Here is a 26,834-nt window from a genome sequence, read left to right as displayed (position 1 = left end):
GAGCCTCAGTTTTCTCATCTGTAAAATGGGGGCAGCAAAAATGCCACTTCAGAGGGCTGAGCTGAGCATCCTATGAGATGATGTGTGGAACAGTTCCTGTCCAATGAGTAGGTGCCCAGTGATTGAGAGCTTTGATCGTACTCATATCCTGTGGTCTAGCTTGTACCCCTGATTTCAGCAGGGCCCCTGCATCTCTGATAAACATGACCAAGAGCAAGGTGGACTCTGAGCAGCCGTGGAGCAGAGCTTGCTGATCAGCTGCCTCCTTTGACATCCACACCCCGTGGCCTGCCGGTCTTGGTGGGTCAGAGGAGTGCTTCCCTGACTGCACAGGCCAAACCTAAACAGCCACACCCTGGACCAGGGCTCGAGAGGGAGGTGGGTCAGGTGTCACAATGAGTGGGGGCAGGACTGGCCTTGAGTAGATGGAGGCCAGGGAGGCCAGATGCCCTGTGCTGCTCTTAAAAAAAATGTCCCACTGGACATGCTTGTAGGTGAAAAACCTATTCATACTTATCTGAGGTTAGACTCCGTTTGTCATGTAAACACAAACTATGTACTTTTTCATATGCACTTAATTCTCTGGAAATTCAAATACCATGTAAATCAAGGAAACAGTTTCTCACCATTTTGCACAATCACCCAAACAATGATAACCCTGCTTGTGGTGGGTTTGCTCCACACACATGTCAATCTCTACTCAAGGCTGTCACACTCATGGTGCTTCTGTGTCTAGAAGAGGGAAAGAGAGGGAGGGAGAGGTGCTCTCCAAGCAAGGGGAAGCATGTGCAAAGGCCCTGAGGGAGGAGGAGAGAGTTAACTTGCAGAAGTGAAGCAGACCACTGTGGTGGGGCAGAGTGAGCATGGGAGAATGGTGGGTGGTGAGGCTGGTGAGGCCACAGGGGCCAGGCAACACAGGGCCTTGTGGCCATGCTGAGTCCAGCACTGTGAGAAGCCAAGCAAGGCTTTTCATCAGAGAAGACATGTTCAGATTCGCATTTTGAAAAAAAAAAAGAAATCCCCCTGCAGGATAGAGCATGAAGTGGAAGTGACCATAGCAGAGGCAGAGTCCAGTGAAAGGTTTCTGAGCCATCCAGGTGAGCAGTGATGGTGGCCCGGGCTAGTGGGGAGACAGTGGAGCTTGGGAGAAATGAATGAAGTGGGTGACAGCATCTACAAAACTTGGGGATGCCTTGGATTTGGGAGGGAGGAGGTGTCGAGGCTTTCCTCCTCGGTAATTCCCAGGATCCTGGATTGTGGATGAATGGTGGGGCCCCTTTCTGAGGCTTGAATCCAGATGTGTGAGCCAAAGAGGAAGATGGCATTTTCATGATGACCATCACTCCTGGCCTCCCTCGCCGCCTTTTCCATCCCCTCCTTTGGCGAACTTACCTGACTCTGCCACCTCAGCAATGGGTACCCCCTGCTCGTACGCCATAAAACCCAGGACTGAGAAGATGGCAAATCCAGCCACAAAGCTGGTGCCACTGTTCAGGCAACAGAGCATGATGCAGTCCCTGTGGGGAAGCAGCGAGAGGCACTAAGGTCAGAGTGGGCAGAACCGGTGCACAGCTTGAACATTCTCCACCCGAGCACCATGGTTGTCCTGTGGGGCAGGCAGAGAAGTGCGGGCACAGGCAGCTCCATTTTTCTGATGGAGCACTCATGGTTCAGAGAGGTTAGGTGGCTGGCCCATGGTCACACAGCTTCTCCTGAATTTCTAGAAGATAAGGTAGGTCAGGAATCAGAAATATGGAGTCAGCGTGGGAAGGGAGGCTGGCACATGGGAAAATGCAGAACTAATGAGAAAATACTCTGAAACACACCGACACTCCTCCAAGTCCCTGGTAGGAGAGAAAGCCTGGGAAAGTATTCCTGGGAGCTCAAAGCAAAGAGGGCAGGAGAAGCCTCCATGGGAGAAATGGGGGCTTCTCAGCCAGGAGAGCAACCATGGGCCTTGCACCTGAAGCTCTGGCAGCCTCCGGGGCAGAGGCTTTATGGTGACATTCATCCTGGCCAAGCTGTTCACTGGAGCAGCATCTGCCAGACCTCAGTCTGTCTCTGCTCTGCTGCTGCGAGGGAGCAGCCCCTTCCAGGTTGAACCCTTGCATGGAGAGGTTTATCAGGGCAGTGACTGTCCCCTGCTCTTGGGAGGGGGGACTCACCAGCTAAGAAGCACCAGCATAAAGCCATGACCCAGGAGAAATCAGACTAGAAACAATGGAACTTTGTCAAGATGAAGACGGTACCCTTGAGTCCCGGCTGGTCCTGCCTCAGGCCTGGCATCCTAAAATTACCAAGTCAGGAAGTTAGCCCTTAGAATCTCAACCACTGCAGTGCCTGGACTGAGACTTACGTATACAATCCATGTTAATACCCCATTTTATAGGGGAGGAGCTACCAGGTGACCTTGTTCAACCTCCTGCCAGAGGTATGACTAGCCTCCATAGCATCCCTGCGGGTGGCCGGCTGACCTCTGCTTGCACACCCAGGAATGAGGAGCTGGCCATTTTTTCCAGTGGTACTTTCTCCTTGTTACTGCTTAGAGTGCTAAGAACTTTCTCATATTGTATTCACCCATGCTTGAAATCTCTGATAAAGTTAGCTTTACCCTCCAAAACACTCTGGAGTTCCTTCAGGCTTGGCAGATCTGAAGATAATGGCCCTATAGCCCCTTGAGTTTTTTGTTCTCCGTTAAACATTCTGGTTCCCTTATCAATTCCTTATTTTGCTTGAAATCTGTAATACACTCCAGCTTATCCAGTCCCTCCTCAATTGTCACATCCAGAACTAGTCTCGACAACACAGCAGGACTCTCACCTCCTCTTCTCCTGACATCATACTTTTTATAATGCAACCAAAGCCTACATTAACATTGTTGGTGGTTGTAACACCCTGTTGCCTTGCAATGACCCTAGGAATCAAGGGCAGAGTAGAGAGAGCATTGAACTGGTGGTCAAGAGCCTTGGGTTCCAATTCTACCTGCAATATTTTTTCTTCGAACCTGATCTCACTGACTATACAAGGTGCTTGGATAACAGAATTTCTTGGCCTTGCACTAGATCAAATCATTTTTCCGCAAGGACTCAGTCTCACAACCTTCTTCCTTGGAGTGAAGTATATTTCCCTGACTTCACTGACTTTGGGCTTAGCCACATGACTTGCTTTGGACAACAGGATGTTAGCAGATGTGACATAAACAGAGGCTTGAGATGTGCTTGCATGATTGGATTTGTCCTATATCATTTCTGTGATTTTCCATGAGAACTTCCCCAGGGGAGCTGCTATCCCTTTAGCCTGGACCCCAGAATGTACCCACGTGGAGTTGACTTGAGCCTGGCTTGGACTTTGGAGCCAAACCCAGGGTCTTTCAATCCATAGCCTGCAAGAGAGTCTCCCCAGCTGACCAGCAGACTTGTGAGCAATACAAGCAAGCACTCGCTGTGGTCAGCCCTTGTGTGCTGGGGTTGTTTGTTACATAGCAGTATTGTGGCCATGGATGACTGATACATGTCCCTTTAAATAACTCTTCTGGCACTGTGAATGCTGGCTGGGCTGGTATAACTGGGGACTTTATCTGCAAGTCTGATTTACCTCTGCTCAAAAAGAAATTCAGCTATGCCCAGGTAAGGGCAGAGTTATTCTTAAGGTTGGGATACATCTGCTCCTTGTGCCTGTTTCCTGAAGTCTGAGGCAAAATGGCCCTGACTTATCAAGCAGTGGACATTGGATGATACCAGGGAGGAAAGCTTTTGCCTACAGTCTCTCCATTCTGAAATTCTCCCACGTGATGCTCTCAGGACCTGCAGTGTGCCAGCCCTGGGTTACGTTTCACTGAATCCTGAGGCTGGGGGAGATGAGTCAAACAGATCAAAGCCCATGCTTTTGCTAGGAGCTAAACAAAACGATGCACCCTAAAAATTATGACGAACAAATCCTGACTTTAAAAAATTGTCTCTGGGCATCCACACAGGTGTTGAAAAACAAATGTCCCTTGTTAAAAAAATTCCCATCTTCCTGCACAGGTCTGTTGAGTGACTTTCTCACATTAGGGAGAGACAGAAGGAGAGACAGAGAAGCTGTTTAGGGACCTGAGGTCCCTTCCAGCCCCATGCATGACCTGTCCCTCCTCCCCTCGAGTCCCTAGAACACCCACCCCTTCAAGCAGACAGAGCTTAGTGGTGTCTTCGGAAGTGAAGATTTTCCCTGCCTGGCTTGCTCCATTTCCAGCCCTCTAATTCCTTCCCCAGCTCCCATGTCAAGGTAAAAGGCTTATGTAACAGTGCTTTGAAGTCAGCAGGCGCTGAACTGGGCTTTTAAGACCTCCAGAAGCTATTGTGCTGTCAGGAGAAAGGGTACTAATTTACTCCATCGGAGTTGAGAAGACCCACTTGCAGAACAATTTGGAAAAGGAAATAAATGAACCTTCTGATTTTGCATTGCCACCCAGGGGATTTGCTTTCTTCTGCTGATGGGAGAGATGGAATAAAACCCTGCCTGCTGGAGGGGGAAGTAGAAGGGACTCACAGCTGACAGCACACATCATCCACACACTCCTTGGGGAATGAAACTGCCACTGCCCCAAGACACAGGCTGGAGACAAGGCACTTTTGACCAAACCCTTTTCAACTCCAGCAGTTGGGAAACAGCTGACCACCCCTGGTAGTGAGGAATGGGGGTGCAGGAGCCAGGAAGACTCAGGTGAAAAGCCACGCTCCAGCTCTGGCGATGTAAACAGGAGCAAGGGACTTGAGCTCCATGGGCCGCTGTCTCCTTGCTTGTGTAATGGGGTGATTTTGTTCTGACTTCCCTGCATAGAAGCCAGCACTAAACTAAGTACAAGGGATGCAGCAGAGAACAAGAACATGTAGCCCACATCCTCATGGTGCTGACGGCCTAGCTGGAGAGGACAGTGACCAAGTGATCTCTGAAGGTCCCAGCACAGAGGTCCCCATGCTGACCGTAAGCTACTGATGGGGTGATACTGTATCCCCATGGAGGGATACCAGACAGTAGCCCTCTCTGGTATCCCAAGGGGATCAGACTTGGCCCAGCCTGGAAGCCTGCATGTGCTGTTCTTCCTATCTGGGTGCCTCTTTCTTCCTGTCTATAATTAACATTTTCATCATGGCTGACAAAGTGCTTCACTTCTCATCCCCCATGCTCACATCCTCCACAAAACGTAGATGCCTTCTTCTGGACAACCTGTTCTGACTGTCTCTAGCATCTCGTCATCATCCGGTCACCCAAATACCTCTCATCCAAAAAACCCGAGAAGCAGAACTCACGGCGGCCTGATGGCACACTGGATTCTACAATAGCTTCTCTTTTCAGCATGTTGGACCTGCCCATATTAACTTCCCCATTGTCTTGATTTCCCCAAATTACAAACTCTATAGGCTGCACCACTGCTGTCTGCATCTCCCATGGCACGGACTCCAGGGCCTCGCACTTAGTAGACACACAGCAAACACTGCCGATTTAACAAGTGAGTTCATAATGTGACCGCTAAGCTAGCTCTCAGAAAGGATGTAGTGGGGAGGCCAAGATGGACACTGAGAGACCCCAGTCAGAGTCCAGGCCCTGCCATGTCTAGCAAGGTACCACCTCCACCAGCTTCACTTTCCCTGTCTCAAAGATGGGGTAATGTGGGAGGGACACTGTTACTGATAAAAGTTCTTTCAAATGCATGGTGCCACTCGAGCCACACGATGACCCAGTGATGTGGTGGTTAATTCCAAGTTTCTGTCCCACCAGCAGGCGTATGGCACAACCTGCTCACCTACCCTCACCTATGCTGAACAGGACTTGGGAAAAACACTCTCAATATTTTAAGAGTGTGTTGGCCGGGTACCATGGCTCATGCCTGTAATCCCAGCATTTTGGGAGGCCAAGGTGGGCGGATCACGAGGTCAGGAGGTCGAGACCATCCTGGCTAACACAGTGAAACCCCATCTCTACGAAAAATACAAAAAATTAGCTGGGCATGGTGGCGGGCGCCTGTAGTCCCAGATGCTTGGGGAGGCTGAGGCAGGAGAATGGCATGAACCTGGGAGGCGGAGCTTGCAGTGAGCCGAAATCACACCACTGCAGTCCAGCCTCGGCGACAGAGCGAGACTCCATCTCCAAAAGAAAAAAAGAGTGTGTTGCTTGTTTTTCTACTGGTATTTTAGTATTTTTCCTGTAGATCTGTTTGTATTATTCATATGTTGTGGATATAAACCCCTTGAGTATCATACATTGTGGGAATGCTTGTTAATCTTACAGAAAATTCTCATATTTGGAAATAAAATAACGTAGATGATATTTGTATTAACAATTTTTAAAACAATTATAAAAGCAATATGTACTCAGAGTTAAACAAAAGAAACTAAACAAAACAAACTCATTTAAGCTGTATAGAAGGTAGAAGTGGGAAAAGCCTACCTCCCCACCTCTGACTTCCCAGTCTCACATTATGGAGGTGGCTACTTTGAATAGTTTCTGTGTTTCTTTCCAGAAATTTAGAAGTTCTCCATATTTATGTGGACCAATCTATCACTTAGTTCGTTCTTTTGTGATTTCTTTAATTATTTTTGATGTTTTCTACATCTTTTCCCATTCTGAAATCAGTATTTCATTCCTACTTACAGGATGGTTTTCTTTCAAAAAATGTTTAACTCTTTAATCCATCTGACATTTATTATGGTGGAAAGATGAGATGATATATGAGAATCTAATTTGATGACTTCCCCAAAATACTTATCCTATCTCAGAACCATTTGTTAAAAAACAACAACAACAACAACAAAAACCTTCCTTCCTTTCTCCACTACTCTGTGATAAGGGATTTTTGCACTGTCATTCCATGGTCTTATCCCTGCTTATGGAGCTCTTAGACTCTAAGGAAGAGATGTGCTGTCCATCTACCATGAAATATTAGCCTATTGTGTTCCAGGCACTGAGTTCAGGGGTGCCGAGACCCCAATAGACTGAAACGTCAACAGACTGACCATCATCCTAGACCAGCACTTCCACCACACACTGCTGGGTGACCTTGGGCGGGTCTTCTGCCCTCCACGGGTGTCAGCCTTGCTGTAGAACTCAAGCTGCAGGCATAAGAGGCCAGGCGGCCAAGGGTCAGACAGCCTGGGGCTCACCTCCTCACCTGAACTCCCTCCCAGCCCTGGTGCAGCCATCTACAGGAGGCCAAAGAGACGTGTTAGGCTGAGGGGCAAGGTGGGGCACTGGCCCCAGGTGGGGCAGAAGAGGACCCTACAGTCAAGTATGAAGGGGCAGGAAGCAGGTTTCTAAATAGTAGGTGGGAGAACAAGGCCCTTGGTGTATGTACTAGCTCTGTGACTCAGGCAAGTCACTTATCCACCCTGGGATATGTCTTTACCCATACGAGGTGGCACTGAGACCTGAGTGAGATGCTGGTGGTGGTGGGGGATTGGTTTTGCAGCCTGAGAGAGACTCTGGTTACATTTGTTATTCTCCTAGCTCCTTGGTGGCCCACTCTTTGACCCTCGGGTAGCGGGAGGTCAACAAACAGCCTATCTGTCTCCTCCTGGGGCCCTGCAAGGTGGGCAGACAAACAGAAACTAGCCTGGCAGGTTAGAGGGCTCTGAGGGTTTGGTGGAGAGCTGGCAGGGCCCAGGGAAATGCTCACCTGTAGCAGTTGTTGTTATAATTGTTATAACTTCCCAGAGCGGTCAGACAGCCCAGGCAAATGGCATAGGAGAAAAAGATCTGCGTTCCAGCATCTACCCAGACCTGTAGGAAGGCACAAAGATGATGGCATAAACAGAAGTCAGATGTGTGGTGAGAGGGTGGCCCTGGTCTCTGAAATCCCCCACCCACACTCTACCCTTCAGAAAAACTCCACAATGGATAATTAAACTTCCTAACCTACCCAGGACCCCCTTTCAAAGAGTTCTATTCTTGGGGACCACATGATCAAGTGTAAATGTCCTCAGTTAATTCGGGAATTTGCCAGACATTATGAATAATAGCTCAGTGAATAGCAAGAACTTGAATGCTTAGGATCCCAGCCTCAGCTGTGTGACCCTGGACAAGTTACTTAACCTCTCTGAGGCTTAGTTTCCTTATCAGCAAAGCAGGGAAGAAACTTCCCTATCTGGACTGTTGCAAGGCTTCATGAAATAAGGACCACGAGCCCCTGGGATCTAGTGCCTGCTTGCAAGGTAAGTCATGTTTAAGGTAAAACGAATGCTTCCTTTTCCTTGTGATTAAGGCCACCATGAGAAAAGTGTCATTAGATTCTGTCCAGGATGATACATTTGCATAGCTGACCTCAGCATAAAAGGTGGCAGGGAGAGGAGGACTGAAGGAGGCCCACCATGTCCTTCTCCCTTTCAGAACAGATTCCCCCATCTCGGCTTCCTACATGGTACACAAGATAACTACTTTCTTAGTCCCCAAGCTCCCTTTTGATAAAAACTGCTGTGGACAGCATGACATGCACAACGGAAATGACAGTGGCTTCTCAAACACGTTCCCCAGGCTCTCTTTGAGCCCAGCCCCTAGAAGTTGCCAAGGAAAATCCAGAGCTCAAATCCAAATGCAGCTGATGAGACTCATGCTTAGGTATCAAATGCCATCTAGAGAACAGGGCTGGCACTAAAAATACAAAACAAGAAACACTGACCTCTCAATGTACAGGCACCATGCATTACTGCCCTTCATGTGTTACTAAATATTCACAGCAACCCGGCAGGGCACAGTGGGTGGCTCATGTCTATAATCTCAGCTCTTAGGGAGGCTGAGGCGAGTGGATCACCTGGGGTCAGGAGTTTGACAGCAGCCTGGCCAACATGGTGAAACCCTGTCTCTACTAAAAACACAAAAATTAGCCGGGCATTGTGACAGGCACCTATAATCCCAGCTACATGGGAGGCTGAGGCATGAGAATTGCTTGAACTGGGAGGCGAAGGTTACAGTGAGCCTAGATCACACCACTGCACTCCAGCCTGTGGGACAGAGCAAGACTCTGTCTCAAAAAATAAAAAATAAAAAATAAAAAAAAATCACAGCAACCTCATGTGGTAGGTGCTATTATTGGTCCCCTTTTACAGCTGAGGAGACTGAGGAACAGAGAGGTTAAGTAAGGTGCCCAAACCACACAGCTGGGAAATGGCAGGTGCAAGTCCATGAAGGTCTGCCTCTAGAGATGTATGCTCATTCAGTCCCCGAATTTCCAACATGGAATCAGCCTCAGAAGACCTCTGGTGTAACCTCTCATTCAACACAGAGCTCTCTTCTGAGTGCTTCTGACAGAATAGTCTCTGCTTGCTTACCACCAGTGACAGGGAGCTCACTATCTCCTGACACAGACCCTTTCTTCTTCAGAGACCTCTGACTACTAGAACATTTTTTAAGATAAGATGAACTCTCTTCCTGTGTTCCTCGTTCTGGGGGCACCCAGACCACATCCCTCTCCTCCATGTGGTAGCACTTTAAAGATTCAAAGAAAATACTCATCCCCAATGGACCCCAGAACTCTTTCCTTTCCAGGCAAAGTATCGGTATCTTCTCCCTCTTCAGAACTGGATTACACGGTACAAGTCATTCTATTGTGGGTCTGCTCAACTGTGTTAAGTCATTCAACAAATTGCCTATTAAAATGGAAGATCATAATGCTGCCTCTGAACCTGAGAAATAAGTGTATTTTTTTCTCCTCTAACAAAAGGCTCACTGGGTTTAGGGTCTTGGAGCTCTGTGAGGAACTGAGGGAGAGCTCTTTCATGAAGTGCAAGGGCAGGGAGAGGCAGGTAGTGCCAGCAGACCAGAGTGTGCCGAGATGGGGTAGGAGAAACTGGAAAGAGGAAATACAAGAACAAACTCCAGACATTTTGCTGTGAGCGGGGGTGTGAGATAGGCTGGTAGTAAAAGGGTAAATACAATTTGGGGAAGGTTTTTGGAAATGGTAGAAGCCTAAGGATGCTTAAATGTTGGTAGGAAGGGTCCAGTGGAGAAAAAGTGTTAAAGACTTGAGAAGAAATGGTTGTATTTTTAATTCCTCCTGCTTTGTCTTAGTTTCCCTATTTGCTACCTCAGTGGATTGCCTGTTCTGCTTAGAAAGGTCAGTGAACCACATGGGGAAGCAAAAAGCAGTGCAGCTGCTGACCCATGAAATGGGAGGCCAAATCCCAGTGGCAACTCACAGAGCTATTCAGTGCCTGACCAGACACTGAGCCTTCAATCCACCACACTTGTTAATGCTGCCACAAACTGGGTGTCCTTTCTTCACTGTCCTGGGTCAGAGTGTGCAGGTCAGAGTGAGCAAAGCCCTCAGACTTGTGGGAGAGCCGCTTCCCAATCCTGACTGAATCCCACCACTCATTGGAGTGGGCCCTCTGCCTAACATGGTAAATAAATGCTCTGTGAGTTAGGCAACACCAAAGAAAGCTTTTGACCCACAAGCCTCAAAGATATGTCCCCCAAACCAATGATTTTCACTTGCAGGTTTTTTTGTTTGTTTGTTTGTTTGTTCAATTTGCTCTTTGGGCCCATCACTGAAATGGACATCTGCTGTTTTTGCCTACTTAGCATCCATCTTTCGTTTTTGGGTAACAGTACCTCAATTTTACTTTGGAAAGCTATATCTTCTCCACTCAGAGGTAGATTCAGGGCTGGCCACATGACCCAGGCTTGGCCAATCCAAGGATTTCTCTTGGCTACAGTGACTGGTTCATAGACAACCATATGATGCAAGGCAAGTCAATGGGACACTTTTTTTTTTTTTTTTTTCTGGGGATGTTAAGCTTGTAACTGCTGGGGGCATCACTGGCCATGAAGGAAGAGTCTACCTGAGAATTAAAGCCAACACACAGGAAAGTAGAATCTAGAGCAAAGGCAGACCAATATTAGCACATGACTTGAGTCCCTGGATCAGACCTGAAATCAGACCTATCCTAGAACATTTCATTTCAGAGGCCTATAAATTCCTCTTTTATTTAAGTCAGGTTGAATTGAATTGTTCTCACTTCAAACTGAAGCTAATAGCAACATTTAGCTCTTAGAAAAACCCAGAGGGTATTAGCCCAAATCCTCTAATCAAACCCGAATTACTGATGGACCAGCATTCACTGAGTTCATTCACCTGTATACTGTGCAGAGCCCTGTGTCAGACTCTGAAAGATATACCACTCAGTTTTACATAGCACTCCATCTCTGTCCTCAGGTGAGATAAAACATTCACAAAACAAGGTGCCCAGTAGCTAGGAGAAGACAGATGGGGGGAAAGAGAAACTTGTGCTAAGGCAATCAGAGAAGGCTGCCTGGAGGAGGCACACCTTTCAAGATTGGAGAAGAGATGAAAGAGGGCATGTTGGGCTTAAAGAGGGCATGTTGGGCTTCACGTGAAAGGTGGGTATGTTCTCAAATGATTTTTCCATCTTGCTCCCCTACCTCTATGGGGAAAAGTCTGTCATTTTTAGTCTGATTTTCACCATTAAACCAGCACCTTTACACAATACCCTTAGTCCTCCCCTTTTTTGACACAGTCTGTTGGTTTTCTGCTGTGAGGAATACTGAAATTAGCCACAGCCTCCAATTGTCTTCCCCCCCTACCTGCTAGCATCCAATTTGAAGAAATATCCATTTGCTTCCAGTTAATAATTAAAAGTCAATCTGTAAACTTTTTCTACTTTTCTTTGTTTTTCTTTTCTTTTTTTTTGAGACAGAGTCTCGCTCTGTCGCCCAGGCTGGAGTGCAGTGGCCGGATCTCAGCTCACTGCAAGCTCCGCCTCCCGGGTTTACGCCATTCTCCTGCCTCAGCCTCCCAAGTAGCTGGGACTACAGGCACCCGCCACCTCACCCGGCTGGTTTTTTGTATTTTTTTAGTAGAGACGGGGTTTCACCATGTTAGCCAGGATGGTCTCGATCTCCTGACCTCGTGATCCGCCCGTCTCGGCCTCCCCAAGTGCTGGGATTACAGGCTTGAGCCACCGCGCCCGGCCCTACTTTTCATATATATGCTATTATCTTCAAATTTTGCATATACTGTCTAGATTATCAGAACATACAACCATCACATAATAGCCTTTACTGACTGATTGAATGATTGATTGACTGATTGAGATGGGATCTTGCTATGTTGCCAAGGCTGGAGTGCAGTGGTGTGATCATGGCTCACGGCAGCCTTGAACTCTTGGGTTCAAATGATCCTTCTGCCTCAGCCTCCTGAGTAGCCGTGACTACAGGCATGCACCACCATGCCAGGCTCCTTATAGTCATTATTTAATGTGAATTTGATAGTTAACTATGAATTTAATGATCACCCCCAGCCCTTATGTTAATGCCTTTCCAGTCAATTTTGTTATCTGTAGCTTGTTCTCTAGCAAATTCCTCTGGAAAGGCTCATAGGAAATAATATTTGCTGAGTTCTTGCATGTTTAGAATAGTTGATCTGTTACTTTCATACTTGAAAGGCAATTTGGCTGTATATAAAATCCTTGGCTCTTTTTCTTTTCCTGAGTATCTGGAGTATATTGCTTAGTTGTTTTCTGGCACAAAGTGCTGCTGTAGAAAAGTCTGGTGCCAATATAACTTGCTTCCCCTTATAAAGCACTTATTCTTTTGGTCTGGATGTCCAACAGGTTTTGTTCTATAATTTAATAAACTCCAACAGTGACTAATCTGTGTTGATTTTCTCAGGCTCATGATATATTTTTTCAAGATGCAAGTTCAAGTCTTCTCTTTCAGGAGAAAAAAGATCCCGAAATTATTGTCGTATTTATTCTCTTCCATTGCTTTGGGTCTCTTCTTTGGGGACTCGTATGTATGTTGGACCTTCTTTGCTCACCTTCTATACCTATCACTTTTTCTTTCATTCTTTAAAAAGTCTTTGTTCATTTCTGACTTTATTTTTACATTTTTCCTCCTTTCCATCTTCTGTTTACTTTATCATAATTATCCATGGTCTGTATTCACTATTATTCCTTCATTTTAGTTTTTTTTTTTGAAAGTTTTTCTTTTATAAGTTGTCCTTCCCGTCAGCTCTCTTTTTAAATAGTCTTTTTGTCTAACAGTTTCATTTATGCTATCTGCCTCATAATATCTATTGGTTTATTAATTTCCTTTAGCTTGTTTTGAAATATTAAGTTTCAGTGTTCCGCTGTTTTGTAAGTCTGTCTTTGTGCAATGCCCTGGGACAATATCCTCCCCATAATTATTTTCTTTATCATAGCTTTGCATAAGTTTTGATCACAGTGCTCTTCTGTTGCTCACGTGTAGGTGAGATAGATTTTCCTGTACTCTTAGGAGAGGATTTTCTTGTGTAGAGGAATGAGAGTGGTCCAGGATAGATTTTTCCAGACTCACAGTCTGAACTTTCCTTCTTCTTTTATTGCCAAAAACTCTTTAAAACTATGGCCATACAGATAGTTCTTTCTGAAATTATTGTTCTCTATTATTTTCTCCCACTCCTATCCAAAATTTCTCCTTTCACTTCCTCTAATGTCTCTGTCCTGCTCAATTTGCATTCTGCTTCCCGTAATTTCTTCTTAATGACAATGGGGCCTCAACTGGTTAGTGTGTAGTGTTCACAGGGCCCAGACCTCTGCCCAAATTTGCTGCAGTCCTCCCCCACTTACCTAGGGCTTAGAGACTGCATAGGCCCCCTCCTCGTTTGAGGTGATGTTCTCAGATAAGTCCACCAAGCTTCTACCCCCAAAGGACTCTAACATGTCCTCTCCCAGTACATGTTAGAGCTTTCTGGGTTTCCTGGTGCTGGATCGTCAGAATTCCCTTTACCTTTATGTTCATCTTCATCTTATCCTGCAGAACTGATATTATGCAGATGTCATTGCTGTTGGCATCTGGCCCCATCTATTCACATTTTGTGGTTCATGGAGTCACCTAGTTGTGCTGAAGGTGCTGTCTGTAGGGTTTTTGTTTTACTACTCTTGTTTCTCTGTTTGGGTGGGAAGATCCTAGGAAGTTAAAACAATTCTTTTTCTGTTGCCACCTTATCTTCTTGATTCTCAAGAAATCTTTAGAGGGCAGGTTATACAAGATTGATCTTGGCTGGACGAATACCCAGATCTGAGCAATATGATGGGTGGGGGTGCAACACTAGAGGGTGATCTAGGTTTTTTAAAGGGTGGTTGAAGGTATAAAGTGGGGAAATGGGTATTAATTTGGAGAAGGGAAGTTTGAGACATCAAGTGAGATGTTCAAGAGACACATGGAAAGTCTAGGGCTACATATAGATGTCTGGGCTACAGACATAGATTTGAACATCATCAGGATTTTAGCAGCAACTTAACATCTCCCTGACTCCAGATCTAACATTTTCTTCCCTGGCCTCTTCTATTTTTCACATTTGAAAAACCAATTTTGAGATCAGCTTTTCTGCTGAGATACATGATCATTTGGGCATAGCAGAGCCTGAGAATATATGGGATTGGATTTCTTGAAAACATCCCATGAAGAACCATGGGATGCCTTCACATGGAGTCTGCATCATTAGGCTCCTTTACAGAAAGCATAACTGATATATGTTTGTGTTCTTACACAGATGCCTGTGGTTGTGAAAATGCAACATGGCTCAAATTGTCATCCTTGCCTCTCAGTCTAGAAAGGAACTAATTAACTCATCAGTGAGGTGGTGTATTTGTTAAGATAATTACTGCTAGGTTATGCTGTATTAAACAATAAATCCCCAGATTTCAGTAGTTTAGCACAATAAAAGTTTATTTCTCACCCACACAAAGATTAAAGCACAACCCCTGTGAAGGGGCTCTCTTCCAGCCAGTGATTTGTGATATTAAGTGTTTTTCCTTTATGATACCACCATCTCTTAATACAAGCTTCCAGCACAGCCTCTGAGGCAGAGAAACTGGAGGTTTGCTTGGGAAAGTTTTAAGGGTTAGGCCTGAGGGTTTCCGTCCCTCCCAAATACACATTATTGGCCACATCCAAGTGACTTGGTTGCAACCTAAAGACAAGGAAGTCTGGGGAATGTAGTCTTCCCGTTTACACAGGAAGAGAAAAACAAATGACTGGTGAACACAGCATTATCTCCGCCAAAGCATTATTTCAAGTCTATTTCACCTATAGCTACTTCCTTCAACTAAAAATCCCACAAGCACAAACAAACAAAATCATAGTGGCCATTAGAATGACTTGGCAAAAGGGGTAAAGAAAGTTAGTAAAATAAGCTAACAGAACATTCATGAACCAGCCCTTCCATCGCTTTAGTAATGCCTTAAGAAGTGAAAAACTTGAGTTAATGTTTGTTGAAACCTACTGCATACTACAGACTCTCATGTACACAATCTCATAATCTGCCTAATGATCTTACTAGGTAAGTATTATTGTCTCTATTTTTTTCAGAAGTGGAAATAGGCTCCTGCAAAGTCAAACAGCTTATAAGGGAGAGAGTTGGGTTTGAACCCAGTGCGTTCTGGCTCTACACTTTACAGAGAAAAACTAGGACCTCCTGGTCTGCTGAGTAGGCCTGGAGTCTCAGCTGGGATTTAAACGCTCTGCCGCTGTCAAGTCAAACAGAACAAAGGCAACCCCACCTCAATGAAAGGAAGACCAGGCAACTGAGCCTACTGACCAGCATCTCCCAGGACGCTACAAAGGGAGCAGCTCAGCGGAGAAAGGGCTTCCTATTTCTCAACACAATTTGAAGGGAAAACAGTCTCAACAAAACAAACCCTAAGGAAGCTGGGTCAGTAGCTGAGAAAGGGATCACTCCCCATGTTCTGCAGCAATGAATGGGGGGCGTTCTGGCAGCACAGCTGTGGGCGGTCCACATTCAGATGTTTGGAGGACAGATTTGCATGGGAACAGGGGAGTGGGGCCCCTTTAGAAGAGAGGTGGTCCCGCCTCCAGCTCTGGGGCAACCTCACCTCTTTCAAGGCAACTGGTTCCAATGAGCCCTGGTGCATGGTAGGTACAGAGAACAATGAATAAGGGTGTAGCCCACCTTCCCAGCTAGGGCCACAGGGCTGCACAGAGTAGCTCCTTGATGACATTTGCTGGGAGAAGCAAGAAAGGATGGATGGACAAGGACAAATTTTCCCCACCCACACTTTAGCTACAGTCATCATGACGGATACTCAGCATATGCTGTCCCAGTCCACATGGACAGCACTTTACAGTTTACAAGACTGTATGTTCTATGACCTGTGTATCCCACACACTGCCCTGAGGTGAGCATTGTCATCCCCAGGTTAGACACAGGTGAGTTGCTGGAAACATGCTCACCTTTTCTCCACATTCCTACCTTGATCATGCAAGTAGAATGTCTAATTTCTTAGATGTTTGGGGGAGAAAGCTTCACTTCTTTTTCCTACCTCTTCGAGTGACTTATCCAATTGGGGAGACTGGGGAGACGGTCATCGTGCATATGTGGGAAGCATGTCTCTCTCACACACAGAACATGAAATAACATTTGTGAAACAAACCTCCAGCACTGTCCTGGTTCTTGGAGAGCATTGAGAAATACTCTGGAGAATATTCAGAAACCCAGCCAGGAGCCCTCATGAGCAGCAGGTGCTTAGTCAACATTCATTCCCTCCCAGGATATTTCAGTACTCAAAAACCTGGAGGAAATGAAAAAGCCAATTCCCTCTTCCCCCCACTATAAGCATGCATTTAGTGTCTACCATGTGCCAGGCACAGGTCCTAGGAACGGAGGCTGAAGCTGTCACTAAATGTTACAGAGCTCCTACCCTTAAGGAGCTTACACTTTAGCAGGAGAGACAGAGAGCAAGCAAAGGCAGATAAGCTCTCAAACAACATCTGGCAGAGAGGAGCAACTTGTGGGGAGGGGTATGGGAGATGAGTTCAGTGTAGTAGTGAGTTCAGTGGCAGTAGGTGCCAGGGTCCTACCTACCCATGAAGGTAGAAATGCTGCTCTGGGATTTTCTACAGCATCTATGGCAGCACAGCTTTCAGAAAAAGCCACCCTAGAAATGTGCTTTCAAATATGCAAAGAGAGCCACCGGTCAGAGCAGAAGGGCATGCCTCTGCTTGTCACTAAAGCCAGCATCAGCAGGCTGACCAACTAAATCCATCTCTATGTCCTGGAATTGGCTGGTGTTTGCTGTGGTAATACCTTAGGTCTTTGACAAATGCAGCATTAACCCATCCTGCCACGAAAGCACCAGTAAGAGGGTGTATGATGATAGTCATGCTGTTGATCACAATGACACCAATTAACTTTTCTTAGCACCTATGACATACCAGATGGAAAGTGCTGTACAGGTATTAAACTCACCTCATCTACACTGTTAAGGTGGGTGCCATTGTTATTTATTATCTCCCTTTTATAGATGAAAAAACTAACACCCAGGGAGAGGAAGTCACTTGTCCATTTACTTTAGAGAAATGTACACACTGGCCAGTGTGAGGAGTCACTTTGGACTTACAAAAAAACGAATTTTCTAATTGCCCCAGGAACCTGGCCCAAGTTGGGAGAAGGCACTGAAACAACCAAGCCAAAGGGGCCTAAGTTAAACAAGAGAGCTCTAGCCAGGCTGCATGCCTTAAGCCTTGCAGGGGCTTAATGAAAAGGGCAAAAACTTTGGGGTCAGCAGACCCAGCTTGGAGCTCTACTCTTCTGCTTACTGCTATGCAACCCTGGGCAAATTACTTCACCTCTTTGAACCTCAACTTCCTTGCCTGTGAAAGAAAGACATAATGAATGTAAAGTGTATAGTGGAGTACCTGGTACCATCCCCTTAATCTGGTTTCTTTTGGTGGCTGACGATACTCAATTATACTATGCAAACAAGCTCCCACGTCCTTTCCAACATCCCAGCTTCCGTTCCCATCAGGTGAACTAATCAGATTTCTGAGAAGCGCAAATGCTGAACAGCCCATCACTAAAGCAGATACACATGCCTCTTAGGGCTACTAGCTTGGGTCCAACAGGGATGGATGAGAACCAACACTTCATCCCTCCTAGGCTCCTTGCTCTTCCAGCGCCTGGCCAAGAAGATGCGTGAAAACCGCCAGACCCAACAGCACATGGGGTATGGGCTTTTGGATCCAAGAAGCCAGAACAGAGCTTGGTGGCCCTCCTGGGGCTTCCAACCCACAGCCTTTTCTTTCTTCGACATTTTCCTTCAAACAGACAGCTACACATACACACACACATACAGACACACACCCACAGACCCCCACACACACAGACACAGGCACACACAACTTTTGTAAGCAGAGCCTTAGTTTGAGGCAAAAATATAACTTATATGGCCCGGCAGAAAATGGCTGAATTAAGCTCTTTCTTTTTGCCTTTATATTGGTAAGGATTCTCAAAAGATTAAAAGTAGGTTAGGAGAATAATAAAACAGCTGTGTTTCCAGTGTGTACCTGACAACGGCTTTTGTAGAAGTGAATGATTACATGAAAATCACTTCCTTCCCACCTCTTTCTCAGCCTCCTCTGGGTTGCTAGGCGCCCTTGCTCCTTCTTTCGGCTAATGCCACATACAGAAGCTGATGAATACAGTATGGCCATTATGAGGAAAGGGGAGTCTGGGAGAGGGATTCAAATGCTCCCTCCCTGGTGGATTCCATGGGGGGAGAGGGCTTTGGTGGAGACGACTTTGGAGATATTTAAATGCTAATGTGCTGGGCAGGCGGGCAGGGCCAGTGGGAACAGTGGTGGGAAGGGACTGAGGCTCTTGGCCTGTAAACCCAACTGGAAATATGTTCTGCAGCCTCTCGCTCTGATGCCAAGCCCTTCCCTGGGCAGCCGGCCCTGGGGCCAACCAGGGCCCTGCCAGTAAAGTGTCACTGGGCTAAAGGGTTGCGCTGCAGGTGGTGAGGAGCCGTTCAGTTCTGTGCAGGGGGAGTCTGGGTGTGTAGGCTGACCCCAGTGGCCCCTTTGTGTGGAGCAGGGAACAAGGGTCACTGTGGCAGGGCTTTTGCCCGGGAGGCTGGACAGCCATGTCCAGGCATGGAGAATGCAGATGGGCAGTTGGCCTCCCCTTAATCTATCACATCAGTTGCTTGAGCCCCATTTTACCAAAGTGCTAAATGCGAGGCTCAGAGAAGGATAAGCCTGAGCAAGGCCTGAAGACGGCAATTCCCAGCCCCAAGCTCTTCCCAGGATGTCCACACAGACTCAGGGAAAGAAAGTTTAGGCCAAGCTCTTCCCCAAGGAGTGTTGCTTGAGGAGGAGGCTCTTGGCATCTTGGACAAGACAATTCACTGGGCAGGACTGTCCTGCTCCCTGTAGGATGTCTACCCACCAGCCCCCACTCTCTAAATGCTAGAAGTCTCCCAGTCATTCTAGCAGCCAAAACTACACCCCCACTTGTTTCTAAATGACCCCAGGCCAGCAGTCCTACCTAGTCCTGGCTAGAAGCCACTGAAGCAGGGGAAGTCGGAGCGGGCAATGATTGTGGGGCTGCAGAACCCACATCCCATGGGCAGCACTGGGCCAGGGTCTCCCAGCCCAAACCAGACTTCAGCTCCCAATCAGGCAGCCTGATCAGGCAGGTTCTTTTGTGTCAGCCGAGCAAGCCGTTAGGATGAAGCCTCATCATCTCCCCCTAGAACCACATTTCTTTGCTAATAACCATGGAACTTGTTCAAAGCCAGGAAATGAAATGCCAAGCCAGGGTGCTCCATGCCCTGGAGGACCTGAATGGGAGCTAAACTTCAAGCAATAGAAAAGATGTCCTTGGGAGGAGAACAGAAAAGAAAACAGCTGCAATGGTGAAGGTAGTCACTTCTGTGTCTGGCTGCAGATAGATGAATATCCGAGATCATATTGTGGCATTCATTGTTTATTGTCGGTCTCCCCCAACTAGAATGGAAGCTTCCCGAGAGCAGGGTGCTCTGCTTTCTCACTGCTGAATCCCCACCCCTTGGTGCATTGCTGGCACATGATAAGCACTCAAGAAATGTCTGTAGGGTCCCCACAGCTGCTTAGGGTCTCCAGCACACAGGAAAGGAGTGCTCAAAGCTCACACCGAGTCCTAACTACCAGGACAAGTGGAGAACATATTGGACTGAGGGGGACAGGACACCTGGCTCCAATTGCAGCTTGCCCTTAAAGTTCCTGTGTGTTCTCCCTAAAGTTCATTGCTTTCTCCTAGCCCCAGTTTTCCAACTTGTAAAATAAGGGATCTACATTGCCAAGGAGATGGCAAATATGTGACATGCACATCCAACCCCCATTTCTGCCCAGGGGAGACATTACTGATCAATCACAGCACTCTTCTGCCTTCAGTGTAGCTCTGGGGAAAGACATCCACCACCTGTCAGAGATCGTGAGTGAGCAGAAACCTGCAAGACAGAATCGTCCAGCCCAGCCATCCCAGGCTTTATAACAGGGTTATGGTTTTGGGTCAGCTGAGCCCATTTTCCATGGGGCGTTTCAAACTTGCAGTTTTAAAAGCCCAGGAAGACACTGGAACACCTGTGTTTAAGCTCCTACTCCATACTAGGGACAAACTTCATATGAAACACAAGGGACACAGAAAGGAAGGAGGAAAATGACACCATACTCGTGGAGATATGTGTTTTTAGTGGATTTCTGGCACTTACGCTGGCCTGGAAGGCTGGCAGAAAGTGGCAGGCTATTTCAGTGGAACAAATGCTACAAGCAAAGGCCTAGAGGGCAGGAAAGGAGAAATCTGTCAGAAGCTGCCCAGCAGAAATGCTTCTAAGCAAGAGGCTGAGAGGGGAGATGGAATAGACCTTCTAGAGCCTCATGGAATTCACAGAGCTGGTGTTTCATTCATCTCTGTACCTTTGGGCAGAAGCCACTCAAAGTTCCCAAGTGGGAAAATGCTTGTGGCAGCCATACCAAGGATGCAGAAAGACACTGCTCAATTCTGTGTGAAACAGAATTCTGACAGTGAATGGGAACACACTCAAATTTATGCCCCAAGGAGCCTCCCAGGGGATATCTGTGGTGGCTGAGGAGTGGGAACAGGCACAGCCAACAGTGGAAGAGCCTCCTCCCTGGCTGAGAGCTCCAGTCTTGGGATGAGCTCCTGTGGCTAGAAGGAACCAAGCACAGTCAGAGATGCAGAGAGGAAATTTCTGCATTGATATGGTTTGTCACTGTGTCCCCATCCAAATCTCATCTTGAGTTGTACTTGCATAATTTCCACATGTTGTGGGAGGGCCCAGTGGGAGATAACTGAATCATGGGAGCGGTTCCCCCATACTGTTCTCATGGTAGTGAATACATCTCATGAGATCTGATGGTTTGATAAGGGGAAACCTGTTTTGCTTGGCTCTCATTCTCTCTCTTGCTGCCACCATGTGAGACGTGCCTTTCATTTTCTGCCGTGATTGTGAGACTTCCCCAGCTACATGGAACTGTGAGTCCAATAAACCTCTTTCTTTTGTAAATTGCCCAGTCTCAGGTATGTCTTTATCAGCAACGTGAAAATAGACTAACACAGTAAATTGGTATTGGGAGTGGGTTGCTGCTTAAAAGATACCCAAAAATGTGGAAGCGACTTTGGAAATGGGTAACAGGCAAAGGCTGGAACAATTTAGAGGGCTCAGAAAAAAGTGGGAAAGTGTGGAACTCCCTTGAGATTTGTTGAATGGCTTTGACAAAATGCTGATAATGACATGGACAATGAAATCCAGGCTGAGGTGGTCTCAGATGGAGATGAGAAACTTGTTGGAAACTGGAGCAAACGTGACTCTTGTTGTGTTTTAGCAAAGAGGCTGGTAGCATTTTGCCACTATCCTAGATATTTGCGGAACTTTGAACTTAAGAGAGATGATTTAGGGTATCTGGTGGAAGAAATTTCTAAGCAGCAAAGCATTTAAGAGGTGACTTGGGTTCTGTTGAAGGCACTCAGTTTTATAAGGGAAGCAGAGCATAAAAGTTTGGAAAATTTGTAGCAATGTGATAGAAAAGAAAACCTACCGCATGTTCTCACTCATAGGTGGGAACTGAACAATGAGATCACTTGNTATCAGCAACGTGAAAATAGACTAACACAGTAAATTGGTATTGGGAGTGGGTTGCTGCTTAAAAGATACCCAAAAATGTGGAAGCGACTTTGGAAATGGGTAACAGGCAAAGGCTGGAACAATTTAGAGGGCTCAGAAAAAAGTGGGAAAGTGTGGAACTCCCTTGAGATTTGTTGAATGGCTTTGACAAAAATGCTGATAATGACATGGACAATGAAATCCAGGCTGAGGTGGTCTCAGATGGAGATGAGAAACTTGTTGGAAACTGGAGCAAACGTGACTCTTGTTGTGTTTTAGCAAAGAGGCTGGTAGCATTTTGCCACTATCCTAGATATTTGCGGAACTTTGAACTTAAGAGAGATGATTTAGGGTATCTGGTGGAAGAAATTTCTAAGCAGCAAAGCATTTAAGAGGTGACTTGGGTTCTGTTGAAGGCACTCAGTTTTATAAGGGAAGCAGAGCATAAAAGTTTGGAAAATTTGTAGCAATGTGATAGAAAAGAAAAACCTACCGCATGTTCTCACTCATAGGTGGGAACTGAACAATGAGATCACTTGTACTCGGGAAGGGGAACATCACACACCAGGGCCTATGATGGGGAAGGGGGAGAGGGGAGGGATTGCACTGGGAGTTATACCTGATATAAATGACGAGTTGATGGGTGCTGACGAGTTAATGGGTGCAGCACACCAACATGGCACAAGTATACATATGTAACAAACCTGCACGTTGTGCACATGTACCCTAGAACTTAAAGTATAATAATAAAAAAAAAAAAAAGGAAAGAAAAACCCATTTTCTGAGGAGAAATTCAAGCAGACTGCAGAAATTTGCCTAAGTAATGAGGAGCCAAATGTTAATCCCCAAGACAATGGGGAAAATGTCTCCAGGGCATGTCAGAAGTCTTCACAGCAGCCCCTCCCATCACAGGCCCAGAGGCTGAGGAGAAAATGGTGTCCTGGGCTGGTCCCAGAGTTCCTGTCTCATGCTGTCTGCAGCCTGGGGACATGGTGCCCTGCATCCCAGCCACTCCAGTCATGGCTGAAAGGGGCCAATGTAGAGCTCCGGTCATGGCTTCAGAGGGTGCAAGCCCCAAGCCTTGGCAGCTTCCACATGGTTTTGAGCCTGGGAGTGCACAGAAGTCAAGAATTGGGGTTTGGGAATCTCTGCCTAGATTTCAGAAGATATATGGAAACGCCTGCATGTCCAGATAGAAGTTTTGCTACAGGGGCAGGGTGCTCATGGAGAACCTCTGCTAAGGCAGTGCAGAAGGGAAATGTGGGGTCAGAACCTCTACACAGAGTCCCTACTGGGACACCACCTAGTGGAGCTGTGAGAAAAGGGCCACTGTCCTGCAGACCCCAGAATGGTAGATACACTGACAGTTTGCACCCTGTGCCTGGAAAAGTCGCTGACACTCAACACCAGCCGGTGAAAGCAGCTGGGAGGGAGGCTGTACCCTGCAAAGCCACAGGGGTGGAGCTGCCCAAGACCATGGGAATTTACCCCTTGGATCAGCGTGACCGTGACCTGGATATGAGACATGGATTCAAAGGAGATCATTTTGGAGCTTTAAGATTTGACCACCCTGCTGGATTTCAGACCTGTATGGGCCCTGTAGCCCCATTGTTTTGGCCAACTCCTTTCACTTGGAACAGTTGTATTTACCTAATGCCTGTACCTCCATCGTATCTAGGAAGTAACTAACTTGCTTTTGATTTTACAGACTCATAGGCAGAAGGGACTTGCCTTGTTTCAGATGAGACTTTGGACTGTGGACTTTTTAGTTGATGCTGAAATGAGTTAAGACTTTGGGGGACTGTTGGGAAGGCATGATTGATTTTGAAATGTGAAGACATGAGGTCTGGGAGGAGCCAGGGGCAGAATGTTATGGTTTGGCTCTGTGTCCCCACTCAAATCTCATCTCGAATTGTATTCCCACAATTCCTACGTTTTATAGGAGGGACCTGGTGGGAGATAATTGAATCATGGGGCAGTTTCCCCATACTTGTTCTCATGGTAGTGAATAAGTATCACGAGATCTGATGGTTTGATAAGGGGAACCCCCTTTCACTTGGCTCTCAACCTCTGTCTTGCCACCACCACGTGATATGTGCCTTTCTTCTTCTGCCATGACTGTGAGGCTTCCCCAGCCATGTGGAACTGTTAAGACCAATAAACCTCTTTCTTTTGTAAATTGTCCAGTCTCAGGTATGTGTTTATCAGCAACGTGAATATGGCCTAATACATGTATTGCATTGGAAGTTAGGGCAAAAGGTGTTTGGGGCTTTCTGCTGCTAAGAAGCTTAATGTTAGGGAGTCTATGCCCCTCATCATTTTCTAAGCACCCTGTATAGCACATGGAGACTATAGAAAGAATGAAGCTCCCCATCCAGTGCTCAGGGCCTTGCAATCTAGAAAGCATATGAGGAAAAAGAAAGTCAAGCAAGCCCCTGATGTCATCCATCTGTGATTGACAGATTCATCTGAGCAGTTCTTAAATCTTATTTTTAGCTGTTTCCCTTCTGGGTGAGGTAGAAGTTTTCCACGGGTCAAGAGAGAAAGGAGAACAGGTATAAAATCTCATAAAATCAGACAGATCTGGTTGAGTTCCAGCTCTGCTGGGCCACCTGGAGGAGGTTACTTCTTTGAGCCTCAGTTTCTTTGTGGGTACAATGGGGAAAATCATCATTCCAAGCTGCCAGAGTTGTTCCGAAGACAAAATGAGACTAGGTTTGTAGAGTGTGCACAGAGTACCTGGCTCACAGTAAATGCTTAAATGCTAAGTGGCTAGAGAGGGGTCATTCATTTGGGCCTGAAAAAGCATCTTTGAAGGTGTGTCGGGGGCTGACTAGGTAGGTCCCACTTGGGGTAACAGAAGAAAAGCCAGCTTTTCTAGCCCTGAGAGGAGCTGGCCTCAGAGGCCCTGACTGTCTCCTCCCCACCCTGGTGTGGATGTTCTACAAAGGGCAGGAGGCCAGGCCCACCTGTTCTGTCCCAGAAATGCTACAACAGCTGGCCCTGCCCAGCCTTTACTGCAGGGTCAATGCCTCCTCTGCCAGGCCTAGTGGACAGACCTCAAGGAACCGGGCCTTGGGGCCTCTCAGTCCCTCTGCAGGCATTCGCCTTGGGCAGCATTAGGAGTGAGAACGGAGGAGACATCCTCTCATCATGGGCCTTTGAGAAGCCACGCGAACTGCCCATATGAGCATCACCTGCACATGCAAAGATGACCTTTGCTCCTAAAAAAGTTTACATGGGTAAATGTGTGCCATGGTGGTTTGCTGCACCTACCAACCCATTACCTAGGTAGTAAGCCCCACACGCATTAGCTATTTATCCTGATGCTCTCCCTCCCTCTATTCCCCAACATGCCCTGGTGTGTATTGTTTCCCTCCCTGTGTCTGTATGTTCTCATTGTTCACCTCCCACTTATAAGCAAGAACATGCGGTGTTTGGTTTCCTGTCCCTGTGTTAGTTTGCTGAGGATAATGGCTTCCAGCTCCATCCATGTCCCTGCAAAGGACATGATCTCAGTCCTTTTTATGGCTGCATAATATTCCATGGTGCATATGTCCTGCACATATATCCTGGAACTTAAATAAAATAAAATTAGGAAAAAAAAGTACCAAGTTCCCAAGAGTCATTAGTCCAAACTTCATGTTGTCTTCATATTTCTACAAAAAGTAGTATTACCAACTCTCTTTTTTAATCAATAAAATGCACTCTCTCAAATTAAAAAAATTAAGTTTTAGAAAAGGTGAGTGGATTCTCTTGCATTATCTCAGCAGCAGAAAACCAGCCCTTGGAATCCTCACCAGCCTCCCTCTCTTTACTGGGCACTTCCAGGCTGTTTTTCTCCCTCAGTTCTCACAATAACACCATAGGCTGGTACTATTATCATCTCCACTTCACAGAGGAAGAACACGAGGCCCTGGGAGATCACTCAGCCGATGCCTGGAAGACTCAATCCCAGATCTGTCTGATCCCAAAGCCCTCACTTTTTAAAAAAATATGCTCCAAATTATTTTATTTAATTTTTAATTAACAAAAATTCTATATATTTGTGGTTTAGACATGATGTTTTGAAATTCATAAACACTAGGGAATGGCTAAATCAGGCTCAATAACATATGCATTGCCTTGCTTACTTTCTGTATGGCGAGAACACTTAATATTATTCCCTTGGTGATTTTCAAGTACACATGATTGTATTGCATGTTATTGTCTGTGTCCCACGCTGTACGATAGATCTCCTGAACTCATTCCACCTGTGGCATTGACGTCTTATATCCTTTGACCCAATCTCTCCAACCCTGCCCACCCAGCCCCTGGGAACCACCATTCTACTCTCCGCTTCTGTGAGTTTGACTTTTCTAGATTCTACACACAGAATAAGTGAGATCACGTGGTGTTTGTCTTTCTGTGCAGTGTCCAGCTGCAGCTCACTTTCGTCTTCCCAGTAGACTGCCATCATCTTCACCAAGAGGAGAGGTGGTGTAAATGAGCCTGGAGGCAAACGCTCTTATCTTGTCTCTCTGCTCTCCGCAGGCCCAATGTCCAAACCAATTTCACTGCTTGACACTCACTGACCTGCCTGCCCTGCTTACATACCATTCTCCTTCCACCTCTCAGGTCCTGCCAGCCCTCAGGGTCACACTGCCACCTGCTCACATGGCCTCCCCTATGCTCATCTGAATGGAAGAGGTGACAGCTTTAAATGGCTCCAGTTCCTTGGGAATCTGACTAGTGGAGCATCCTGGTTCACATAGGCCAGTGGGAGCAGCAGGACCCAGAGGCATAGGGGAATGGGTAAACATGCAGGGCTGTGTCAGGCAGGAAACCAGGAGGGGCGGCTAACCTCGGTGGACTAACGGGAGATGGCAGGCCACCACAACATGCCCTCCTGGATAATGT

At 46.6% G+C, this 26,834-nt stretch overlaps 1 protein-coding gene across 1 annotated transcript in view; it reads right to left on the bottom strand.

Moving 5' to 3' along the window:
- Positions 1-26,834, bottom strand: part of SLC6A11 (solute carrier family 6 member 11) — a 125,156-nt gene that overhangs the window by 19,891 nt on the left and 78,431 nt on the right. Inside the window, exons 7-8 of the mRNA XM_017858261.1 lie at positions 7,652-7,755; positions 1,393-1,517 (exon numbers count right to left, since the gene is read on the bottom strand). Of these exons, the coding sequence (XP_017713750.1) occupies positions 1,393-1,517; positions 7,652-7,755 (229 nt within the window). The remainder of the gene's footprint in view (positions 1-1,392; positions 1,518-7,651; positions 7,756-26,834) is intronic.

The sequence above is a fragment of the Rhinopithecus bieti genome, unplaced genomic scaffold (assembly GCF_001698545.2).
Source record: "Rhinopithecus bieti isolate Rb0 unplaced genomic scaffold, ASM169854v2 scaffold_48368, whole genome shotgun sequence".
NCBI lineage: Eukaryota > Metazoa > Chordata > Mammalia > Primates > Cercopithecidae > Rhinopithecus > Rhinopithecus bieti.
Note: the sequence above shows the minus strand (reverse complement) of the source record. Positions and strands in the feature narration are given on the sequence as shown.